Raw genomic sequence first — 19,459 nt, 5'->3', positions numbered from 1 at the left:
GTTTGCAGATATAAATACCATAGAGAACCTGAAAGTACTGAAACTAGGTTCTCAATTTTTGGAGGAAGTTTTGGGGTGATTAATAAATAACAAATACAGAGGCTTAATCCTAAGAGTCTTTGGAGAACCAGCTACTTATAGTTGATTGGATTTAAGTTTCAATTTGACTTGAGAGCTTGTTTCTATTTGATTAGATAGCAGGTGACATCACTCTTTAGCTTCTGGGTTTGTAAATACTCTCTTTTCATTACTTCTCTTAATAGCAAAGAAAAGTGCCAGGATAACAAAAAAATATTTTCAGTCCAGGTGTCCCACTTTATTATTTCCCTTTAATCAAGTTGACTCCCTTTCTCATTTATAGTAGCTTTATATATTATATTTCTATGATTGTATTCTACAATATAAACTAGCAGATCATAGAAGAGGAAATTAATAAACATGTGAAATGATGGCTTAACCTCACTATAGTAACCTGGGAAAGTAAAGCAGATCAAAACAGTAAATTCAGACTGACAACTGGGGAGCAGTTTCAAAGCAGAATTCTAAGTATTGACAAGGTTGTGGAAAAGGAGCAAATCTCATAAACTATTCATGGGAAGAGGTATTAGGATAGGCTAACTGCTCTAAGTCCAAAATCTCATTGAATAAACACAAAAGTTTATTTCTGACTCCTATAACAGCCGGGTGTGTGTCCAGGTCAATAAGGGTGTCATCTAGAGATCTGGGCTACCAGTGGCTCTGCCATCTTCAACATGCAGCTCTGAAGGAAGGTCACCCTGGATGTAGACATCTAGCTGGGGGATTAGGAAAGAGTATAGAAAATTGTTTATGGGAGAGTTTTATGGCCAAGGCATGGAAATTGGGTACTTCACTTTCATTCACATTCTTTTGGCTAGAACTCAAACACATGGTCATCTAACTGCAAGGGAGGTTGGGAAATGTAATATAGCTGAAGGCCTAAGAAGAAAAGGAAATTCAGTTAGTGATTAGCTAATGGTCTATGCCATAGAATGTAAGTTATAGACTGTTAACTGGTACAGTCACCTTGGAAAACAATTGGGAGATATTGGTGAAATTGAAGCTGTGTGTACCATATGACCTAGGAGGTCCCTATGTAGTTCTCTATGCTAATGATGTGCTCTGGAGACATGTACATTACCCAAGGAGACAAGTACAAGGACATTTGTTGAACCATTGTTCATAAAAGAGAAAAATTCAAAACAATCTAAATGTTCATCACTTTGGAAATGAACAAACAGAGATTTAGCCACACGATGGAATACTATATAGCAGTTAAAATGAGTGACCTAGACTTACATGCATCAAATTGGATAGCACTCAGAGATTAAGTTGAGTGAAAAAAGCAAGTTATAGAAGACTAAGTACAGTCTGCTAAGTGTGTAGAACTTTAAAAACACCCCAGATAATATTCTTCCTTGCTTAGGGACATATACTTGTAAGAATTTCTAATACGTGGACAGGAAAAATACACTCCAGCTTTTGAAGTAGTGTAGCAGTTCTCAGGAGTGTGGTCCCCAGATCCCTTAGGATCCCGAAGCCCTTTCAGGGCTAAGGGATGGTTGCCTGCTCTGTGCGTTGATTGGAGAAAGCAACCACTGAATGGATAACATTTTTCCCTTCCTGATACAATTCAGTGCCCCACCTTTTGCCACCACCTACTTCAACTCTTTTGGTTGCCAGGACAACCTTTTCAGGACAGCTTTTAAAAATTTGAGTGCCAGATAGAAACATTAGAGTAATTGAATGAAAAAGTCCTTGAATCTTCTACTTACAGATGGAGGACTGTAATCATACAAGGGAGAGATTTAGAATTCAGGTTTGGCAGGGATCCAAAAGATCATCTGGTTGGATCACCTCGCTTCCTTTTACAGCTGAAGACTTCAGCCAAGAGAGTTAAGGGGACCTTTTTCAAGGCCATCCTTCTGGTGTGCTGACAGCCCTGTGATAAGCACGGTGTCTTGTTGGAAACAGGCCAGAGGAATGGAGAGAAATACTTAAGATACATCAGATTGCTGTGAAACACTAAATAAAGTTGTAGTCTCCTGATTTTTGTCTGTTCAGTGAAATTTTAAAAAGGCCCTTTCTTTAAATACTGTGATGCAGACGTGCTATTTATTTCACTCTGTTAGTAAAAGTCACAGAGTGAAGTAAAGATCACGTCTGCCTCACAGTAGGTGGGGAGAACACAATTTATGTTTATAACATACATGTGGAGTAGTGGTTCCTAATCAAACGAGTTACAGACCCATCTGAGAATTTGATGAAAGCCGAGTGTTTTATTGTCTCCTGAGAAAAATGCTCTCCCAGAAATTCCAGGAGTCTCCTGGATCTCCTCCCCACCCCCCACCCTCACCAAAGCCCATCGGTGGCCTCCTAGTAGATCCTCTAGTGAGAGTCCGGATTCAGAGTGACATGTGTGGTCCTTTGGCGTTCTGAACCCAACAGAGTAAAAGTCAGTCTTAGAGCTGAAAATAAACAGTGAGGCCCACAGCTCTCCTGTTTGGGGGAGACATTACTAGCATGGCAGCCAGTTATCCTTTGACACCTCAGACTTGAGGTGTTGGCCAGGAGGATCCTAGCAACCCCACAACGAGTTTGTGTTCTGTCGGTTTTCACCACACCAGGCTAAGGACTAACATCGCAGTATTCCCCCACCTCACAACTGGGATTGGCAAGTGAGGCAAAGAAATAAAATGTCTTCAAACAGTGGTCAAGTGGTTTGTATCGTTGATGGTACCTAAGGGGCCCACATGGTTTCTGTTAAGTTTCAGAAGTTTTAAGGTGAGTGCTGGGATCTGGGATGAAACTGGAAACCCCTGCATTGAAGCAGATGCCCGCAGTACTTGGCTCCTGACCCACTTTGTTTCCCTGCAAGCCATCCTTCAGTCCTATGACATGGTGCAAAGGCCCAGGCCCAGGGCACCTTGTCATTTGTGCATAGTTTGTAAATGCAGAGGGGGGAAATCAGATAAGCAGGAGTTTAGCAAAAGACATCATTCGAAAATTGCACACCTGTGGTCTCCTTAGGTTAAAAGCATATGGCCGTTGCATGTTAGAGCTTAAGTTTAGCACTTCTCTGAATGCCCAAGGTTTACATAACAAACTATACAAAACTTATCTTTTAACCTAATGGAAAAAGAAAGTGTGACACAGCCCATTGTCTCAACTGCAGATATAATCATTTGATTTTATTTTTTTAACTTTTTAAAAGTACTTTATTTTTTTATTAACATATAATGTATAATTAGCCCCAGGGGTACAGGTCTGTGAATTGCCAGGTTTACACACTTCACAGTAATTTTTTTAACATTTAAAACAAAATTTTATTTTAACTAGGTTCCACGCCTGATGTGGGACTTGAACTCATGACCAGGAGATTGAGTCACATGCTCTGCTGACTGAGCCAGCCAGGCACCCCAGGTGTAACCATTTTAAAACAAAGTTTATTGGAATTTCCACTGTACAAAAACCTCTCAAGTCCAAGGCATTGCCCTTCCCTATCCCCTTTAATATTTTAAGTGGTAGTTGCCAGAATAAAATTTCAGCACAAAAAATGAATTTAACCGGTTTTTGGAGTTTTTATAACAGAATTTTCCACTTTCTGTTTTTTGCTTTACCAACATGGGGGTGGGGGTGGGGTGATGGCGAGTAATCTTCTATTTTCAGCGTTTGTCCTAGTCTCTTCTAGGTATTTCATTTGAATGATTGAGTTGTACTCTCCTCTCTTGGAGCTGAGCAATGCAGTGGCGTGTATTTAGCCATTCTTAATCTAAAGGAAAAAGGACTGAGGGTATGGGTCAGCTGGAAGCCTCTGACCTCTGTCTCCTGAAGTACAGGAGTATAGGGGAAGCCTCACAGAGGAGCAAACAGGTGGAGAGGCATTTACCATGAGGACACTATGGACACCCAGGCCAGAAGTGTGAGAGCAGTCTGTGCAGGAAACTTGAATTCAGGTTTTGGGGCAGGGGCTAAGGAGGGTGTGTGTGTGAGGTGGTGAGGCTGGTTGTGAGATGAAGAACCCGCACCTGCTGAGCCTTGTAGGGCAATCTAAGAGACCCAGATTCTGTTTTATAGGATTGGAGCATTCTGAGCAGGGCAGTGAAGTCTTGAGATTCTAGTTGTTTCTGTGACCTTCCTTTTGGAGGATGGATTGGAAGGAACCAGTATTTTTTTTTGAAGATCTTATTTATTTATTTGACAGAGAGAGAGCATGGGTGGGGGGAAGCAGAAGGAGAGGGAGAAGCAGACTCCCTGCTGATCAGAGAGCCCCATGCGGGGCCCGTTCCTAGGACCCTAAATCTCATAACCATAACACTGAGCAAAAGCCAGACATGAAAGAATATAGTTGTGATGTGATTTATATTAAGAAATATATATATATTTGGGGCACCTGGGTGGCTAGGTCAGTTAAGCATCCGCCTTCAGCTCAGGTCATGATCCCAGGGTCCTGGGATCAAGCCCGGCATCCGGCTTCTCCCACTCCCACTCCCCCTGCTTGTGTTCCCTCTCTCACTGTCTCTCTCTGTCAAATAAATAAAATTTTTGTGGGCAGGGGAAGCTAACAGTAATGAACAAGGTGCTGGCCTAAGGTTATAGACATACAGTTCAATGAAACAAAAGGGAACAGAATTGGGGATTCCGAAATAAACCACTACATTTATGGTCAGGTGATTCTCTATAAGGGTGTCAAGTCAGTTACATGGAGAAGGAATACTCTTCAGTAAACAGTACTGGGGCAATTAGATATCCACATGCAAAGCAATTAAGGGACCTCTTCCTTGTACCATATTCAAAAATTAATTCAAAATGGATCATAAACCTAAATGTAAGAGCTAAAACTATAAAACCCTTAGAAGAAAACGCAGGAATAGTCTTCCTGACTTTGCTTCCTAAGGGAAAGCAAAGACTCCTTAGTACAATAACAAGAGCACAAGTGACAAAAGGAAAAAAATAGATAAATTGGACTTTATTAAAAAATGACTTTTGGGGGCGCCTGGGTGGCTCAGTGGGTTAAGCCTCTGCCTTCGGCTCCGGTCATGATCTCCAGGTTCTGGGATCGAGCCCCGCATCGGGCTCTCTGCTCGGCGGGGAGCCTGCTTCCTCCTCTCTCTCTCTCTGCCTACCTCTCTGCCTACTTGTTATCTCTGTCTGTCAAATAAATAAAATCTTTAAAGAAAAAAAATGACTTTTGAGCCGCAAACCATACCATTAAAGTGAAAAGACAACCTTACAGAATGGAAGAAAATGGTAAACCACGTGTATGTTAAGAGACTTGATTCAAGAATACATAAAGAGCTCTTAAATTTCAATATTAAAAGATGAATAACAATTTAGAAATTGGCAAAGTGTCTGATAGACATTTCTCCAAAAGTGATATACGAATGACCAATAAGCACATGTAAAGATGCTCTTATCACAAACTGTGGTAAGGAAATGCAAATCAGGACCACAATTGAAATACCATTTCACACTACTAGGATTGATGCAATGAGAAAGACATATAAATTTTTTATTATTATTAACCAATAATATATTTGTTTCAGGGGTACAGCTCTATGGTTCATCAGTCTCTCTTTTTTTTATTTTTAAAGATTTTATTTATTTATTTAATAGACAGAGATTACAAGTAGGCAGAGAGGCAGGCAGAGAGAGAGGAGGAGGCAGGCTCCCTGCCGAGCAGAGAGCCCGATGTGGGGCTCGATCCCAGGACCCTGAGATCATGACCTGAGCCGAAGGTAGAGGCTTTAACCCACTGAGCCACCCCGGCACCCCTGATTCATCAGTCTTAAAAAATACACAGCGCCCACCACAACACATATCCTCCCCAATGTCCATCCCCCAGCACCCCCATCCCTCCCACCCTCCTCTCCCCTCCAGCAACACTCAGTTTGTTTCCTGAGATTAAGAGTCTCTTATGTTTTGTCTCCCGGTGTGGTCTTGTCTTGTTTCATTTAACGGATAAATTTTGACAAGATATAGAGATATTGGAACCCTCGTACATTGCCAGTGGAAATTTAAAATGGTGTAGCCTCTTTGGAAAACAGTTCTGCAGTTCCTCAAAATGTTACACTTAGAGTTGCCATATAGTCCAGAAATTCCACTCCTAGCTATATATCCAAGAGAACTGAAAACACATGTCCACACAAAAACTTATAAGTGAATATTCATAGCAGCATTATTTATAATATCCCCAAAGTGGAAACAACAAAAATGTTCATCAGCTAATGAGTGAGAACACAAAATGTACTGTGTTTATGCAATGGAGTATTATTTGCAATAAGAAGAGATGTAGTACTACTACATCTACAACACTGACAGATCTTGAACACATTATGCTAATTGAAAGACCCTGAGCATATAAAATATCACATATGGTATGAGTCCATTTATACAAAATGTCCAGAACAGGCAAAACTATAGGACTGAAAGTAGATTAAGGGTTGCCTAGGCCTGGGGGATTGAGGGTTGGAGACAGATGGAAAATGACTTTTAACAGGTAGGTAGGGGCTTTCTTTTGGGAGTGATGAAAATATCCTAAAATTAACCCTGGTGTTTCCGTTAGTATGTGACTATAGCAAAAACCATTGAATTGTATCCTTTAAATGGATAAAGTGTATGTTGTATGAATTATATCTCAGTAAAACTTTTAAAAAAAGAATGTGCTAGAAATCACAATACATTTCCTTTTATTATATATTTAGTGTATAGTTCTGTGAATTTTAAAACATGTAGGGTCATGTAACCATAACCATAATCAAGATGCAAAGCAGTCCCTTAAAGCCCCCAAAATCTGCCTTCTGCTACCCCTTTGTCACACCCTCTCCCCATCCCTAAGCCCTGGAAACTGCTGATCAGTTCTCCATCACTGTAGTTTTGTCTTTTGGAGAATGCCATATGAGTGGAATCATGTGATATGTAACCTCTAAGAGTGGCTTCTCTTATTTAGCATAAGGCCTGTGAGATTCACCCAAGTTGCTGTCTCTGTCAATAGTTTGTTCTTTTTCATTGCCAAATAGTGTTCATTATAAGGACATGTCGCTGTGTTTACCCATTTGCCTATTGAAGGACATTTGAGTTTGCAGTTTTGGGAAGGTAAGAATTGAGCTGCCTTACACATGCATGTAGAGTTTTTTTTTATTTCTCTAGAGTAAATATTCAGGGACAGAATTGCTGGGTTGTATGATAGTGTTAAAGTTTATTAGAAATTGTCAAAGTGTTTTCTAGAGTGGCAGCACTGTTTTTGCATTCCCACCAGCAATGTATGGGGATTCTAGTGATTCTACATCTCTGTCAATACTTGGTATTGGCAGTATTTTTTTTTAATTTTAGCCATCTTAATAGGTATGTAGTGGTATCTCATAGAGGTCTTAAATTTGCATTTATATAATAGCTAATGATGTTGAGCTTTTGATGTGCTTGTCAATCATATATCCTCTTTGGTGAAGTGTCCAAGTCTTTTTGTTTGTTTTTTACCAATTTTTAAATTAGGTTGTTTTCTTACTGTTGCGTTTTGAGAGTTCTCCATATATTCTGGATTTCTCTTGCTGAGTATGCAACTCACAAGTAGTTTCTCCTAGTCTGTAGCTTGTCTTTTTATCTTTTAACAGTGTCCTGCACGGAGCAAAGGTTTGTACTTTTGCTGAAATCCAATTTTTAATTTTTCTTCTATGGATCGTATTTTTAGTATCATAGCTAATTCTGCCTGACTGTAGGTCATGAAGGTTTTTCTTCTATGTTTACTTACCAAAGTTTTATGAGTTTCCATTTAACGTTTAGATCTGCGATTCCTTTTAACTTAACTTTTGTATAAGGTGTGAGATTTGGATTGAGATTTATATTTTTGCGTATGGATGTCCAATCGTTCTAACACCATTTCTTAAATTTTTTCCATTATGTAGCTTTTATTTTGCTCATTACTTTTGGTATTTGCCTTGTTTTATAACCATGTCAACAACTATTTTGACATCTAAGTTTTACTGTTTTTGTTTACTCACCTAATGTTTTAAAAGATATATCTTTTTTTTTTTTTAAGATTTTATTTATTTGACAGAGAGAGATCACAAGTAGGCAGAGAGGCAGGCAGAGAGAGAGAGAGAGAGGAGGAAGCAGGCTCCCCGCTGAGCAGAGAGCCCGACGTGGGACTCGATCCCAGGACCCTGAGATCATGACCTGAGCCGAAGGCAGTGGCTTAACCCACTGAGCCACCCAGGCGCCCCAAGATATATCTTTTTTATTATTTTTGTTCTTTCCTCCAGTGGCTGTAATATTTGAGTATTTATTGATATTTTGTGTATAGTATAATGGTTCAACAATGATGTACATTATGAAATGCTCATCACAAGAAGTGTAGTTACCATCTGATGCCATATGAGGTTTTTATAGTATTGCTGACTATATTTCCTCTGCTGTACTTTTCATCCCTGTAACTTATTTTGTAACTGGAAGTTTGTACCTCTTAATCCCTGCCACCTGTTTCATCCTCCCATGCCCGTGCCCCTCTGGCAACCACCATTTTGTTTTCTGTATTTATGAATCTATTTTCTACTTTTTTTTTTTTTATTATTCCACACATAAGTGAAATCATGGTATTTGTCTTTCTGTCTCTGACTTCACTTAGCACAATACCCTCTAGGTCCATCCATATTGTCACAAATGGCACAATATCATTTTTTTTTATGGATGAGTAGTATTCCATTGTATATATATACATATACCATGTCTTCTTTACCCATTCACTTATCAGTGAATGAATGAATCTCCTGGATTGCTTCCATGTCTTGGCTGTTGTAGATAATGCTGCAGTAAACATGAGAGTGCAGATACCTTTTTTAATAAGTGTATTCATTTTCTTTGGATAAATACCTAGTAGTGGAATTACTGGATCGTAGGGTATTTCCATTTTTAATATTTTGAGAACCCTCAATACTGTTTTCCACAGTGGCTGCACCAATTTGCATTCCCACCAACAGTGCACAGATGTTCCCTTTTCTCCCACTTGTTATTTCTTTCATTTTAGCCATTCTAACAGGTGTAAGGTAATCTCATTGTGGTTTTGATTTGCATTTCCCTGGTGATTAGTGGTGTTGAGCATTTTTCATGTTGGTCTGTTTCTCTGGATAGAAAAATGTCTATTTAGATCTTCTTCCCATTTTTAAATCAGATTATTTGGTTTTTGTTATTGAGTTATATAAGTTCTTTATATATTTTGGATATAAACCCCTTATTGGATATATTATTTGCAAATATTTTCACCCATTCAGTAGATTGTCTTTTTATTTTGTTGGTGATTTCCTTCACTGTGCAAAAGCTTTTTATTTTGGTATAGTCCCAATGGTTTATTTTTGCTTTGTTTCCCTTGCCTGAGGAGATCTATCCATAAATATGATGCTAAGGTCGGTGTCCACGTGATTCTGTAATCACAGAATGTTTTATTTTAGGAGTTTTATGGTTTCAGGTCTTATGTGTAAGTCTTTCATCTGTTTCAAGCTGGTTGTCGTGTGTGGTGTAAGAAAGTGGCCCACCTTCATTCTTTTGCATGTAGCTGTCCAGATTTCCCAGCACTATTTATTGAATAGACTGTCTTTTCCGCATTGGATATTCTTGCCTCCTTTGTTGTAGATTAACTGACTATATAATCATGGGTTTATTTCTGTATTCTGTATTCTGTTATAGTGTGTCTATTTTTGTGCCAATACCTGATTGTTTTCGTTACTATAGCTTTGTAGTATATCTTAACTGGGGTTGTGATACCTCTGGCTTTGTTTTTCTTCCTCAAGATTGCTTTGGCTCTTTGGGGTCTTTTGTGGTTCTATAGAAATTTTAGGATTTTTTGTTCTAGCTTTGTGAAAAATGCTATTGGTATTATTTTTTTTTTAAAGATTTTTTCTTTATTTATCTGACAGAGATCACAAGTAGGCAGAGAGGCAGGCAGAGAGAGAGGAGGAAGCAGGCTACCTGCAGAGCAGAAAGCCCGATGTGGGGCTCGATCCCAGGACCCTGGGATCATGACCTGAGCCGAAGGCAGAGGCTTAACCCACTGAGCCACCCAGGTGCCCCGCTATTGGTATTTTTTTTCAAAGATTTATTTATTTGAGGGTGAGAGGGAGGGCAAGCAAGCACAAGTGGGAAAAGGGTAGAGGGAGAGAATCTTCAAGCAGACTCCCTGCTGACCGGGAATGCCAACATGGGGCTCAATCTCATGACTTATGACATTGTGACCTAGGCCCAAAACCAAGAGTAGGATGCTTAATTGACTGAGCCACCCTGGTACCCCAGATGCTATTGGTGTTTTGGTAGAGATTGCATTGAATCTGTAGATTGCTTTGGTTAGTATGGGCATTTTAACAATTAATTTAATTTAATTAACTTAATAATTCTTCCAATCCATGAGTATCGTGCATCTTTCCATTTGTGTGATTCAGTTCTGGAAAGTTGTGTGCTTCTAGGAATTTATTCATTTCTTCTTGGTTATCCAATTTTTTGGCATATAACTTTTCATAATATTCTCTTATAACCCTTTATATTTTTGTGTTCCAACACCATTTATAAAAAAGACAGTTCTTCAGGGCACCTGGCTCGCTCAGTCAGTACAGCATGCGAGTCTTGATCTCAGGGTTGTAGGTTTGCGCCCCATGTTGGGTGTATAGATTATGTAAAAATTAAATCATCATCAAAAATAAAAAAGGCTGTCTTTTCCCTGTTTGTCTTTAGACTTTTATCAAAAACCAGTTGGTGGTATTTGTGTGGATCTATTTCTGGACTCTCTATTCTAGCCACTGTGTATGTATCCCTTAGCTTCTTTTTTTTTTTTTTTTAAGTTTATTTATTTATTTGACAGAGATTCCAAGTAGGTGGAGAGACAGGCAGAGAGGAGGAGAAAGCAGGCTCCCTGCTGAGCAGAGAGCCCGATGCAGTGCTCCATCCCAGGACCCTGAGATCATGACCTGAGCCGAAGGCAGAGGCTTTAACCCACTGAGCCACCCACGTGCCCCTGTATCCCTTAGCTTCTTATTAGGTACAAACACATTTAGGATCGTTACGTCTTCATGGTGAGCTGACCCTATCATTTTTATAACATTTCTTCATTTCCCTGGTAATATTCTTTTCTGTGAAGTCTGTTTTGTCCGATTAATATCTCAATTCCTTTTTCCTCTTCCCCCGTCCTAAAGAGTAGGAATTTCATTTTATATAATAGCTTTTTCTAAGCCAAAAAGCAAAATGCAAGTTGTTCATTACATATTAAACTCTGATCACTTCAGATTCACTTATGAGTGGGCTGTGGGGTTGGGGGGGGGTCCCAGCCCACCATGGCTAGCACGTGAGGTCATCATGGCAACATAATTGTTCACATAATAGTTCACAATTATTTGCTTCTCATCCTTAGTGGAGGATTTCACAGGTTTCACGTTGACCTCAGAAACAGCCGTGAGACTTGCTTTCATGGATGAGATAGGAGAAGCAAAGTGTTCGTTCGTTCTGCCTGGCAGCCTGAAGAGGCAGCTCACAGTTTGCTGTGTGTTTCTTCTTCTTTGCCACGAGCTGGGCAGTGCTGTGGGTACCGGCTGCTGCAGTAGCCTTGTTCCTAGAGGAAGCACAGCCGACCAGGGATGGACACAAGGTGTGGAGGAGGAATGTTCGTTGTTATAAGCCACCAAGATTTTCGTGATGTTTCTTACCACAGCACGGAAGCCAAGCCCCGGGCCCAGTGTATTCTAGGCCTTTCTCTCATAAACAGGAGCCAAAAAGGGCTCTTTCTCTAAATTAGAAGTGAAGAAGTGGTGGAGAAGGTAGGCGGGGCTGACAGACGACTGAACCTGAATGACAGAATGCCCAGCTCTTGGTCCCTTGTCCTCAGTGAGACACAATTTATGTTGGGCTTCTTTGTCTCAGGCCTCTTCTCCTCGAGTTTAAGGATGTCATTGCCAGTTCCCTTGCAGCAGGGGTGCTGAGTCCCCTGGCTCAGGCCTGTGCCGTCTCCTCTAAGCCCACACTGGGCCACTACCATTGACTCCTCACGGCTCTCCCAGTAGCTCGGTTGTCTGCAATCTGCCCCATCCTCTTCCGTCGTGGCCCCACACCTGTCACCTCAGGAGATGGTTGTGCCCTTGACGCTTATTACAGAATTTGTCACCAAGATTTATTTTTTCAGGTGACGCACGTAGAGAGTTTAGTAAAATAAACAGAAAGGGAAGATTTATTTGAATGAGCAAAAATCAGGGCTGAAGAAGAGGAAAGGCAAAGACTTGGAGAAGATCTAGAGTTGCCAGGGGTTTTGTGTCAAACATAACAATGGGATAAATCTATTCACTAGCAGTACTTACTCTAAAAATAAAAGAAGGCACAAGGCTTTTTTATTCCCCCTAAAAAAAACTAATGATGGTTACATTAAGCTAACATAGATTTTCCCCCAACTACCGTCTCTATCTGATTTCCTAAAATAATTATATGAAAAAGTAACATGAATGAAATCTGTTCAAATAGGTTGATAATATAGTGAGCAGTTATCGAACACTAATTTGTGCTAGACATAGACCAAAATACTTGATTTGAATTTACTCCTGTAATTCTCACAAACACCCCTGTGAGGTCTAGGTATTGTTCTAATCCCCGATGGGTAGACAGAGACACGGAAGTAATTTGTTCCAGGTCAGCTGGACGGTGGTAGAGCTTTTTACACAGCCATCTGTTTCCAGAACCTGTGCTCTTTAAACACAATACACTAAGTTTATGTGTGGGCATCCACTGAATTAGATTATATTTTTAAAAGACTGGAAGCAGCAGAAGGCTAAAATGATCCTGTCTGAGGCCATAGGCTTAGCCTGAGCAGATCTACCCACTTTCCTCCTTTTGTCCAGTTTGCTTCTTTCTGTTGAGCTTGTAAAATTTGCATCTGCTGCGGAGGCCTTTTGTTCCCCCTCCATTTAGATCGCTAAGGCAAGTAAAAGACCCAGAGCTTGAAGGAGATGGACCTGTGGGGTGGGTCACAGAAGCTGGTGAGCGGGACGGCAGGTGGCACTGTGTAAGCCGCCTCCAGGTGGGGGAGGCGCCCACAGGGGAAACCACTGGCTTGGCCTGAGAGGGAGGGACAGCAGACCCGCCTTCACGCCAGACTGTCTCCCAGTCTGTGCTCTTTTCAGGTGTCCTGCATTACATCAAAATGGAACCTCCCACGTCTTCCGGCACCACACATTATTTTTCATAGACTTTAAGAGAGAAGCAAGTGTTAGCTATGGCTGCTACGCCTGCCATAACAAATACCACAGACCAGGGGCTTGAGCAACAGAGGTTTAATTCCCACAGTTCTGGAGGCTGGGAGGTCCGAGATCGGGGGCCAGCGTGGTCAGGTTCTGGTGAGGGCCCTCTTCCGGTTGTAGACAGGCGGCTTCTTGTTGCATGAGTGCGGAGAGAGAGCAAGCTAGCATTCTGGCTTCCTCCTGTAAGGACACTAGGTCCCCTTTGTGAGGGCTCTATCCTCATGACCTAATCACCTCCCAAAGTCTCCACCTTCAAACAGCATCACATTGGGAATTCGATTTCGATGTACGAATATGGAGGAGACAGGGGCACCCTGGTGGCTCAGTCAGTTAACTGTCGGACTCTTGATTTCAGCTCAGGTCTTGATCTCTGGGCTGTGAGTTCAAGCCGTTCATTGGGTTCCACGCTAAGCATGGAGCCTACTTAAAAAATAATAATAAATAAAATGAATATGGGGAGATACAAACATTCATTCCATAACAGTAAGGATTCTTTCACTGAGTGCAGCAGCACCCCAAGTTAACACGGTTTGAGTATGGAGTTTTGAATGTGGGGGTCTCCAAAACACCTAGACTGTGTCTCTGTAGTGGAATGAGGGGTTCAGACATTCTAGCTCTGGGTAGGGATGAACTAATCCACTTCAACAGTTAAGCCCAAACTGAAGAATCAAAGAAGTAACTTTCAGTTAAGAGGACAGTGACATTTCATAATCCAAACCACACTTGGCACTGTGTGTAAGCGGTCTCTGCTGTGTCATTGGAAGGCTGTTTGTCTTTGTGGACTCACGGTTGATGGGTATGCCAGGAAAGGGCTGATTTCTTTCCCTGGATCTCCTGACTAGTTGCTGTCCTGGGATTAGCCAGCCGGCCTCAGAACAGTTCCAGTTGCTTATGTTGTACATTGTTGGTGCGAATCACTATGTGATTTTCCAGTCATCCACTGTTGGAATAAGACATGTACCTTCACTCAGCCATTTCTAGACTTAAGTTCTAGACTTTAAAATGATTGATTTGTAATTGTTGGCTATGAAACAGTGTTAAAATACAGAATGCCGTTGCCCCCGAGGGCAGTATTAGTTGAGCTTTAGATGTTTTTGAAGAGGGCATAGGTTAGTTAAAAGAGAAAGTTAAATATTTACTTCCTTACGTGGGACCATTTGAAACTATGCCAATTTTTTTTAACCTAATATCCATGATAATATCACTTCAAAAGGACCCAAATTTTTTCACGAGCCTTCTTGTAGATAATTAAGTACCCTTTTGATTAGTTTTGTTTAAGCTGGCAAAGCTCTGTATTTTATTAGGTACATATTTTTTGCATATTTTCAGGAAAAGTCAACAAGACTTTATCTTGATGTGACTCTTTTTCCACCTTACCGTTTTATTTCTAGGCACAGAGTTTATTAGCACTGGCTTTTAAGAAAAATAGCTTTACTGTGATATAATTTACTTATCATATAACTCATCTGTTTAAAATAAACAATGTAATGATTGGTAGTATATTCACAGAGTTGTGTACCGTCACCACAATTTTGGAACAATTTGATCACCCCCAGAAAGGGAGAAACCTGTTAACAGTCACCCACTCCCTACTTCTTCCATCCTTCCCCCAACCCCAGCCCTAGACAACCACTAATCTACTTTCTATCTCTACAGATTTGCCTATTCTGGACATTTCTTACAAATGGAACCATGCATTATGCAGTCCTCTGTAACCAGATTTTTCACTTCACATCATGTTTGCAAGGCTCACGCGTGCTGTAGCATATCTTAGCACTTCTCTCCTTTTCGTTGCTGAATAATATTTCGTTGTTTGTATAGACCACATTCTGTTCATTCATCAGTTGATAGGCATTTGGGTTGTTTCCACTTTTGGGTTATTATGAATAATGCTGTCGGGTATATTGTGTATACTTTTTTGGTGTGAAGATCTGGCTTTTTAGTGACTCAGCTGTCCTTTTGAATATCGTAGCTAAGTAGGACCCCCGATGTCCTCTTGCCTAGTGCTTCCTATTCAGGCACATGAAGTGTCACAGACCCGGCGGTGGAGGCCCAGTTAAGGTAGGTGGCTTCCCCTGGCGCACAGAGCTAGACTGGTGGAGTGGGACCCTGCATCGGGTCTCGTGCTCCCAGGGTCAGTGCTTCACCAACTGGTGTAGAAACACGAAGGCGGAAGAAGACTTAAGCCTTCAGTGCACAGATCTGTGAAAGCCTGTAGGATTTTTCTGTTTGCTCTTTCTTCTATTTGTCACTACAGCAGATCTGGTTGGAAAGCAAAAGAAGAAGAACATCAGAGAACATTCCTTAGAGACTTTCTTGTCTAATATTTCCATTATACAGATGAGGAGACCAAAGCCCAGAAAAGTAATGTCCCTTCTCACCTGAGATCATGCTGTTGGTGGCAGAGCAGGGACTAGAACTCCGATTTCTACTCTTCACCCCAGCCCTCATTGTGCCCCCTAAGGGTGAGCATTCGTTTGCCAAGAGCTGGGCGAGGGTGGTGCCGAGTCATTTTGTGTCTCTTCTCTAACAGAATCCCGTCACAGGGCTGCTGTCAGCCAGTCACGAGCAGAAGGACGCCTGGGTGCGGGATAACATCTACAGCATTCTGGCCGTGTGGGGCCTGGGCATGGCCTACCGCAAGAATGCAGATCGTGATGAGGACAAGGCCAAAGCCTACGAGTTGGAGCAGGTAATCCTGACCGGCAGCCATGTCTTGGCTGCTCAGTGCCTTTTCCTTAAACAAAAAAGCCTGGAAGTAGCTGTGCAGAGCAGTTCGGTGGAGGCATCCCCTCCATTTCTGCCGTAGAGTATTTTAGGGAGGCACTTAGGTGGTCTCCTTGGTCGTTCTCATTGAGCTTTCTTTTTCCCCTGCTTAAAAAAATAGCCAAACCACACGATTCTGAAAAGGAAAGGAAAGCATCCAAATTTCTAACTAGCTACATTTCTCTTGCACATCCTCTGTCAATTTTATATTTACTTATATACAAAATGTCCTTATAAACTAATACAATTGTATTTAAAGCGTCAGCCACCAGAAATATCCATTCCAAAGTAGGATAGTCTGGAGTAGTCATATTGAAAGGGTATTTCTCCAAACGGTATTGCTACTGCTTAAAACAATGTGGAATTTCCCTAAGAGATTCCTTTCCAGATGGAACCATTCCAAAGCAGTCTTATGGATTTATAGTCTGTCACCCTTTCATTTCGAACCACATTGGTGTTGTCCAGTATTCAGGCCTGAGTGACCATACGGCATGATGCAGTCCTTTTATTGGTTTCCAAGATGAGAAACAGACATACTCACAAAGATCTGCCATCACTGAGTATGTAAGAAAATAGTCTGCCCTTGAGCAGAGGAGGTATTTCCAGAATATGTTGAGTGAGAGCATTGAGGTGGGGAGCATTGATGCAGAGCACCGTCTTAGCACTCTCTTAGCATGAGAGCCTTTGGGATTGATGTTTGATTCACATGTTCCTCATTGGCCCTCACAGCCAGTGGGTTATCAGGTCCAGGAAGTGTTCGTAGGGCTTCATCAGTGCTTCCTACAGCAGCCAAAATGGGCAGCAGTGGCAGGAGCCTTGACGGCAGTAGAAACTAACAGAAGAAGCCGGTTTGTGGGAGCAAGGGAAGGACTATTTGGATTTGAATCATTCAAAAAAAAAAGTCATTTGGAAGTGAATCATTCTTTCGCAGTATAATAATTTAATGTGGATGTTCATCAAACTTCCCATCCTCCTTTGAGACAAAATCACAGTAAAGCTTTCCTGCCTATACACACGTGCACACACGCACACACGGGATACCTGGTTACCTCTGTCCGCGTTTCCTGATGCAGGCTAGAGCTGACTAGATTTGCTGCGCTGTGACTGACAGCAGTGAGACAAGAACAGTCCACATTGTTGTGCTGAGTGTGGGTAATAACTAAAGAGGGACCTTTCCCTTGATTATAGAGGATAACACAGGATCTTCCCATGATCCTCAGCAGGGCTGCTATTGCCTTTGGGGTGTAGGAAGTATAGTTATTCATTGTGTGAGACTGTCCTGCTCATGGAGAGATACTTGGGCTCCCTGGGCCTTACTCACTAGATGCCAGTAATCCCCACCTTCATCATGGTGACAATAAAAATGCCTCTAGCCCCCCATATCAAGATGTTCCTCCACCCCTGGGGATGGGAATGTCACCCCCAGTTGGGAACTGATGTGCTTCTTCGTAATAGAAAGACACTTTATTTGAGGGGAAGTCAGTTGACAAATATTTGTGCTATACACATAGAAAATTTTAATTATAATATTGGAATTTCTACTTTATGAGGTAACATTTTCTGCCTCAGAAGAGTTTATATCCTCTTTAAAAAAAAGAAAAGATTTTATTTACTTATTTGACAGAGAGGGACATCAAGAGAGGGAACACAAGCAGGGGGAGTGGGAGAGGGAGAAGCAAGGCTTCCCGCTGAGCAGAGAGCCTGATACAGGGCTCGATCCCAGGACCCCAGGATCATGACCCAAGCCGATGGCAGATGCTTAGCGACTGAGCCACCCCAGGTGCCCTGAGTTTATGTCCTAAAATGAGATTGTATTCTAGAATCCTAGGATTTTAAAGGCAGAAGGATAATTCATTCCAGATTTTTCTCTGGTGATGAACTTTCATAGTCTTCCACTATATTCCTCCCCTGCAGACCGTGTACATTCTACAAGAGAAGAGATGCTCATGGTCCTGAGGGAGGAAATTCTTTCAGCCAGGCTACTTCGACCTACAGAATATCCCATTCTGTAGCCACTTGTGAATTAGTTTTATATTATTTTTAACAGGACGGATTAAGACCAGCCTTTTCATGGGTCTGAATTGTGGAGGAAGTGAAAGGCAATATAGTGTATTAACTGAGAGCTCAAACTCTGGAGTCAGATCCCTGGCTGTGGGCTCTGTCCTTGCTCCATCCCTTGCCCACTGGCAGACGTTAGCAACGTTGCCTCATCTCTCTCAGCCTCAGCTTCCTCCTCTATAAAGTGGGTAATAACAACACCCACCTCATAAGGTTGTTGCAAGAATTAGACCGAATCCAGTCCTGGTCGAGGCTTTTGTACAGTGCCTGGACAGAATGTCTGATTATCCTAGTACTAAGGCTATTATTCATAATGATAATGACAATAGTTGGTTGCAATACGTATTATTAAGAAACTGTGGTAGCTACTTGCATTTTGTAAGAACTTTACTCAACAGTCCTGTGATGGCATCACAGATGGCTCTTCTGGTGAAGCATCATTACTTCAGGTCAAGCGTGGTAGACTTAATTCATCTTTGGCATAACAAAAAAAAGAAGAATTACATCAGAATTTAGCATCAGGATACCAGGCTTATAAAATTTGTCTTGCTAAAATACCAGTGAGGAGTCACTGGATTTCAGAACCAGCGGCACCATCCGGTCCAACCCCTTTATTTGAAGTAAGTCACTGCATCAAGATTTTTGTCTCTGTGAGGGAGCGGAGATCACCTCAACAGACCAAACACTTGTATGTGCTCAGGACGCGCCTTCTCAGGGAGGTCTGTGGGCAGCCCTGGCTGACGGGCCGTGTGGTGAGGTTGTGGTTTTCACGGAGCAGGGAGGCTGACATGTCACTGATCCCACTTTATTTCCACAGAACGTGGTGAAACTGATGCGGGGTCTTCTCCAGTGCATGATGAGACAGGTAGGCAGAAAAATGACAAGTGTGTTTTTAGGGCCTCTGAGTGGGTAATCTGTCACTTTCGTGGAGACAGCTGACATTCCTAAAGTGTTTTGAGCTTTTCTTCTTAAGTGGAAGAGAAATTGAGAACACTTTGCTTACTTTGTCCTTTAAAATTATCTTCACTAATCTTATCCTCCTATAGAACCGCAGACTTTGAGGACCCTGTTTCTCGCTATCTCTTTTGAAGAGTTACTTGTAAGAAGGAGAACATGCCTTTTTTTCAAAATAGAGACGAAATCATTGTTTACAAAAGCCACTCTCGGACAGCCGTGTAGTATTGTTTATTCTGTTGAGTTTATAAAAGGGTTTCTTTTCATTTGAGTTGAAAATGCTTGAGTGTTTAAAACGTGGCATTTCAGGGAGGGGTAAATAAAATAATTTACTAAGCTCATACTCTGCACAGAGCGTCATACCAGGATCCGCACGGGTTCCAAAATGAATGATACTGGCCCCGCCC

General features: G+C 41.5%; 1 protein-coding gene across 5 annotated transcripts in view; it reads left to right on the top strand.

Annotated features, from left to right (window-relative positions):
* Positions 1–19,459, top strand: part of PHKA2 (phosphorylase kinase regulatory subunit alpha 2) — a 76,457-nt gene that overhangs the window by 9,294 nt on the left and 47,704 nt on the right. For all 5 annotated transcript variants that reach the window (XM_045089349.1, XM_045089350.1, XM_045089351.1 and 2 more), the window contains 2 exons: positions 15,808–15,966; positions 18,916–18,963. In XM_045089349.1, the coding sequence (XP_044945284.1) occupies positions 15,808–15,966; positions 18,916–18,963 (207 nt within the window). The remainder of the gene's footprint in view (positions 1–15,807; positions 15,967–18,915; positions 18,964–19,459) is intronic.

Source organism: Mustela putorius, unplaced genomic scaffold (genome assembly GCF_011764305.1).
Source record: "Mustela putorius furo isolate JIRA1106 unplaced genomic scaffold, ASM1176430v1.1 tig00003836_pilon_pilon_pilon, whole genome shotgun sequence".
Classification (NCBI taxonomy): Eukaryota; Metazoa; Chordata; class Mammalia; order Carnivora; family Mustelidae; genus Mustela; species Mustela putorius.
This window is presented reverse-complemented; position numbering and strand designations above follow the sequence as displayed.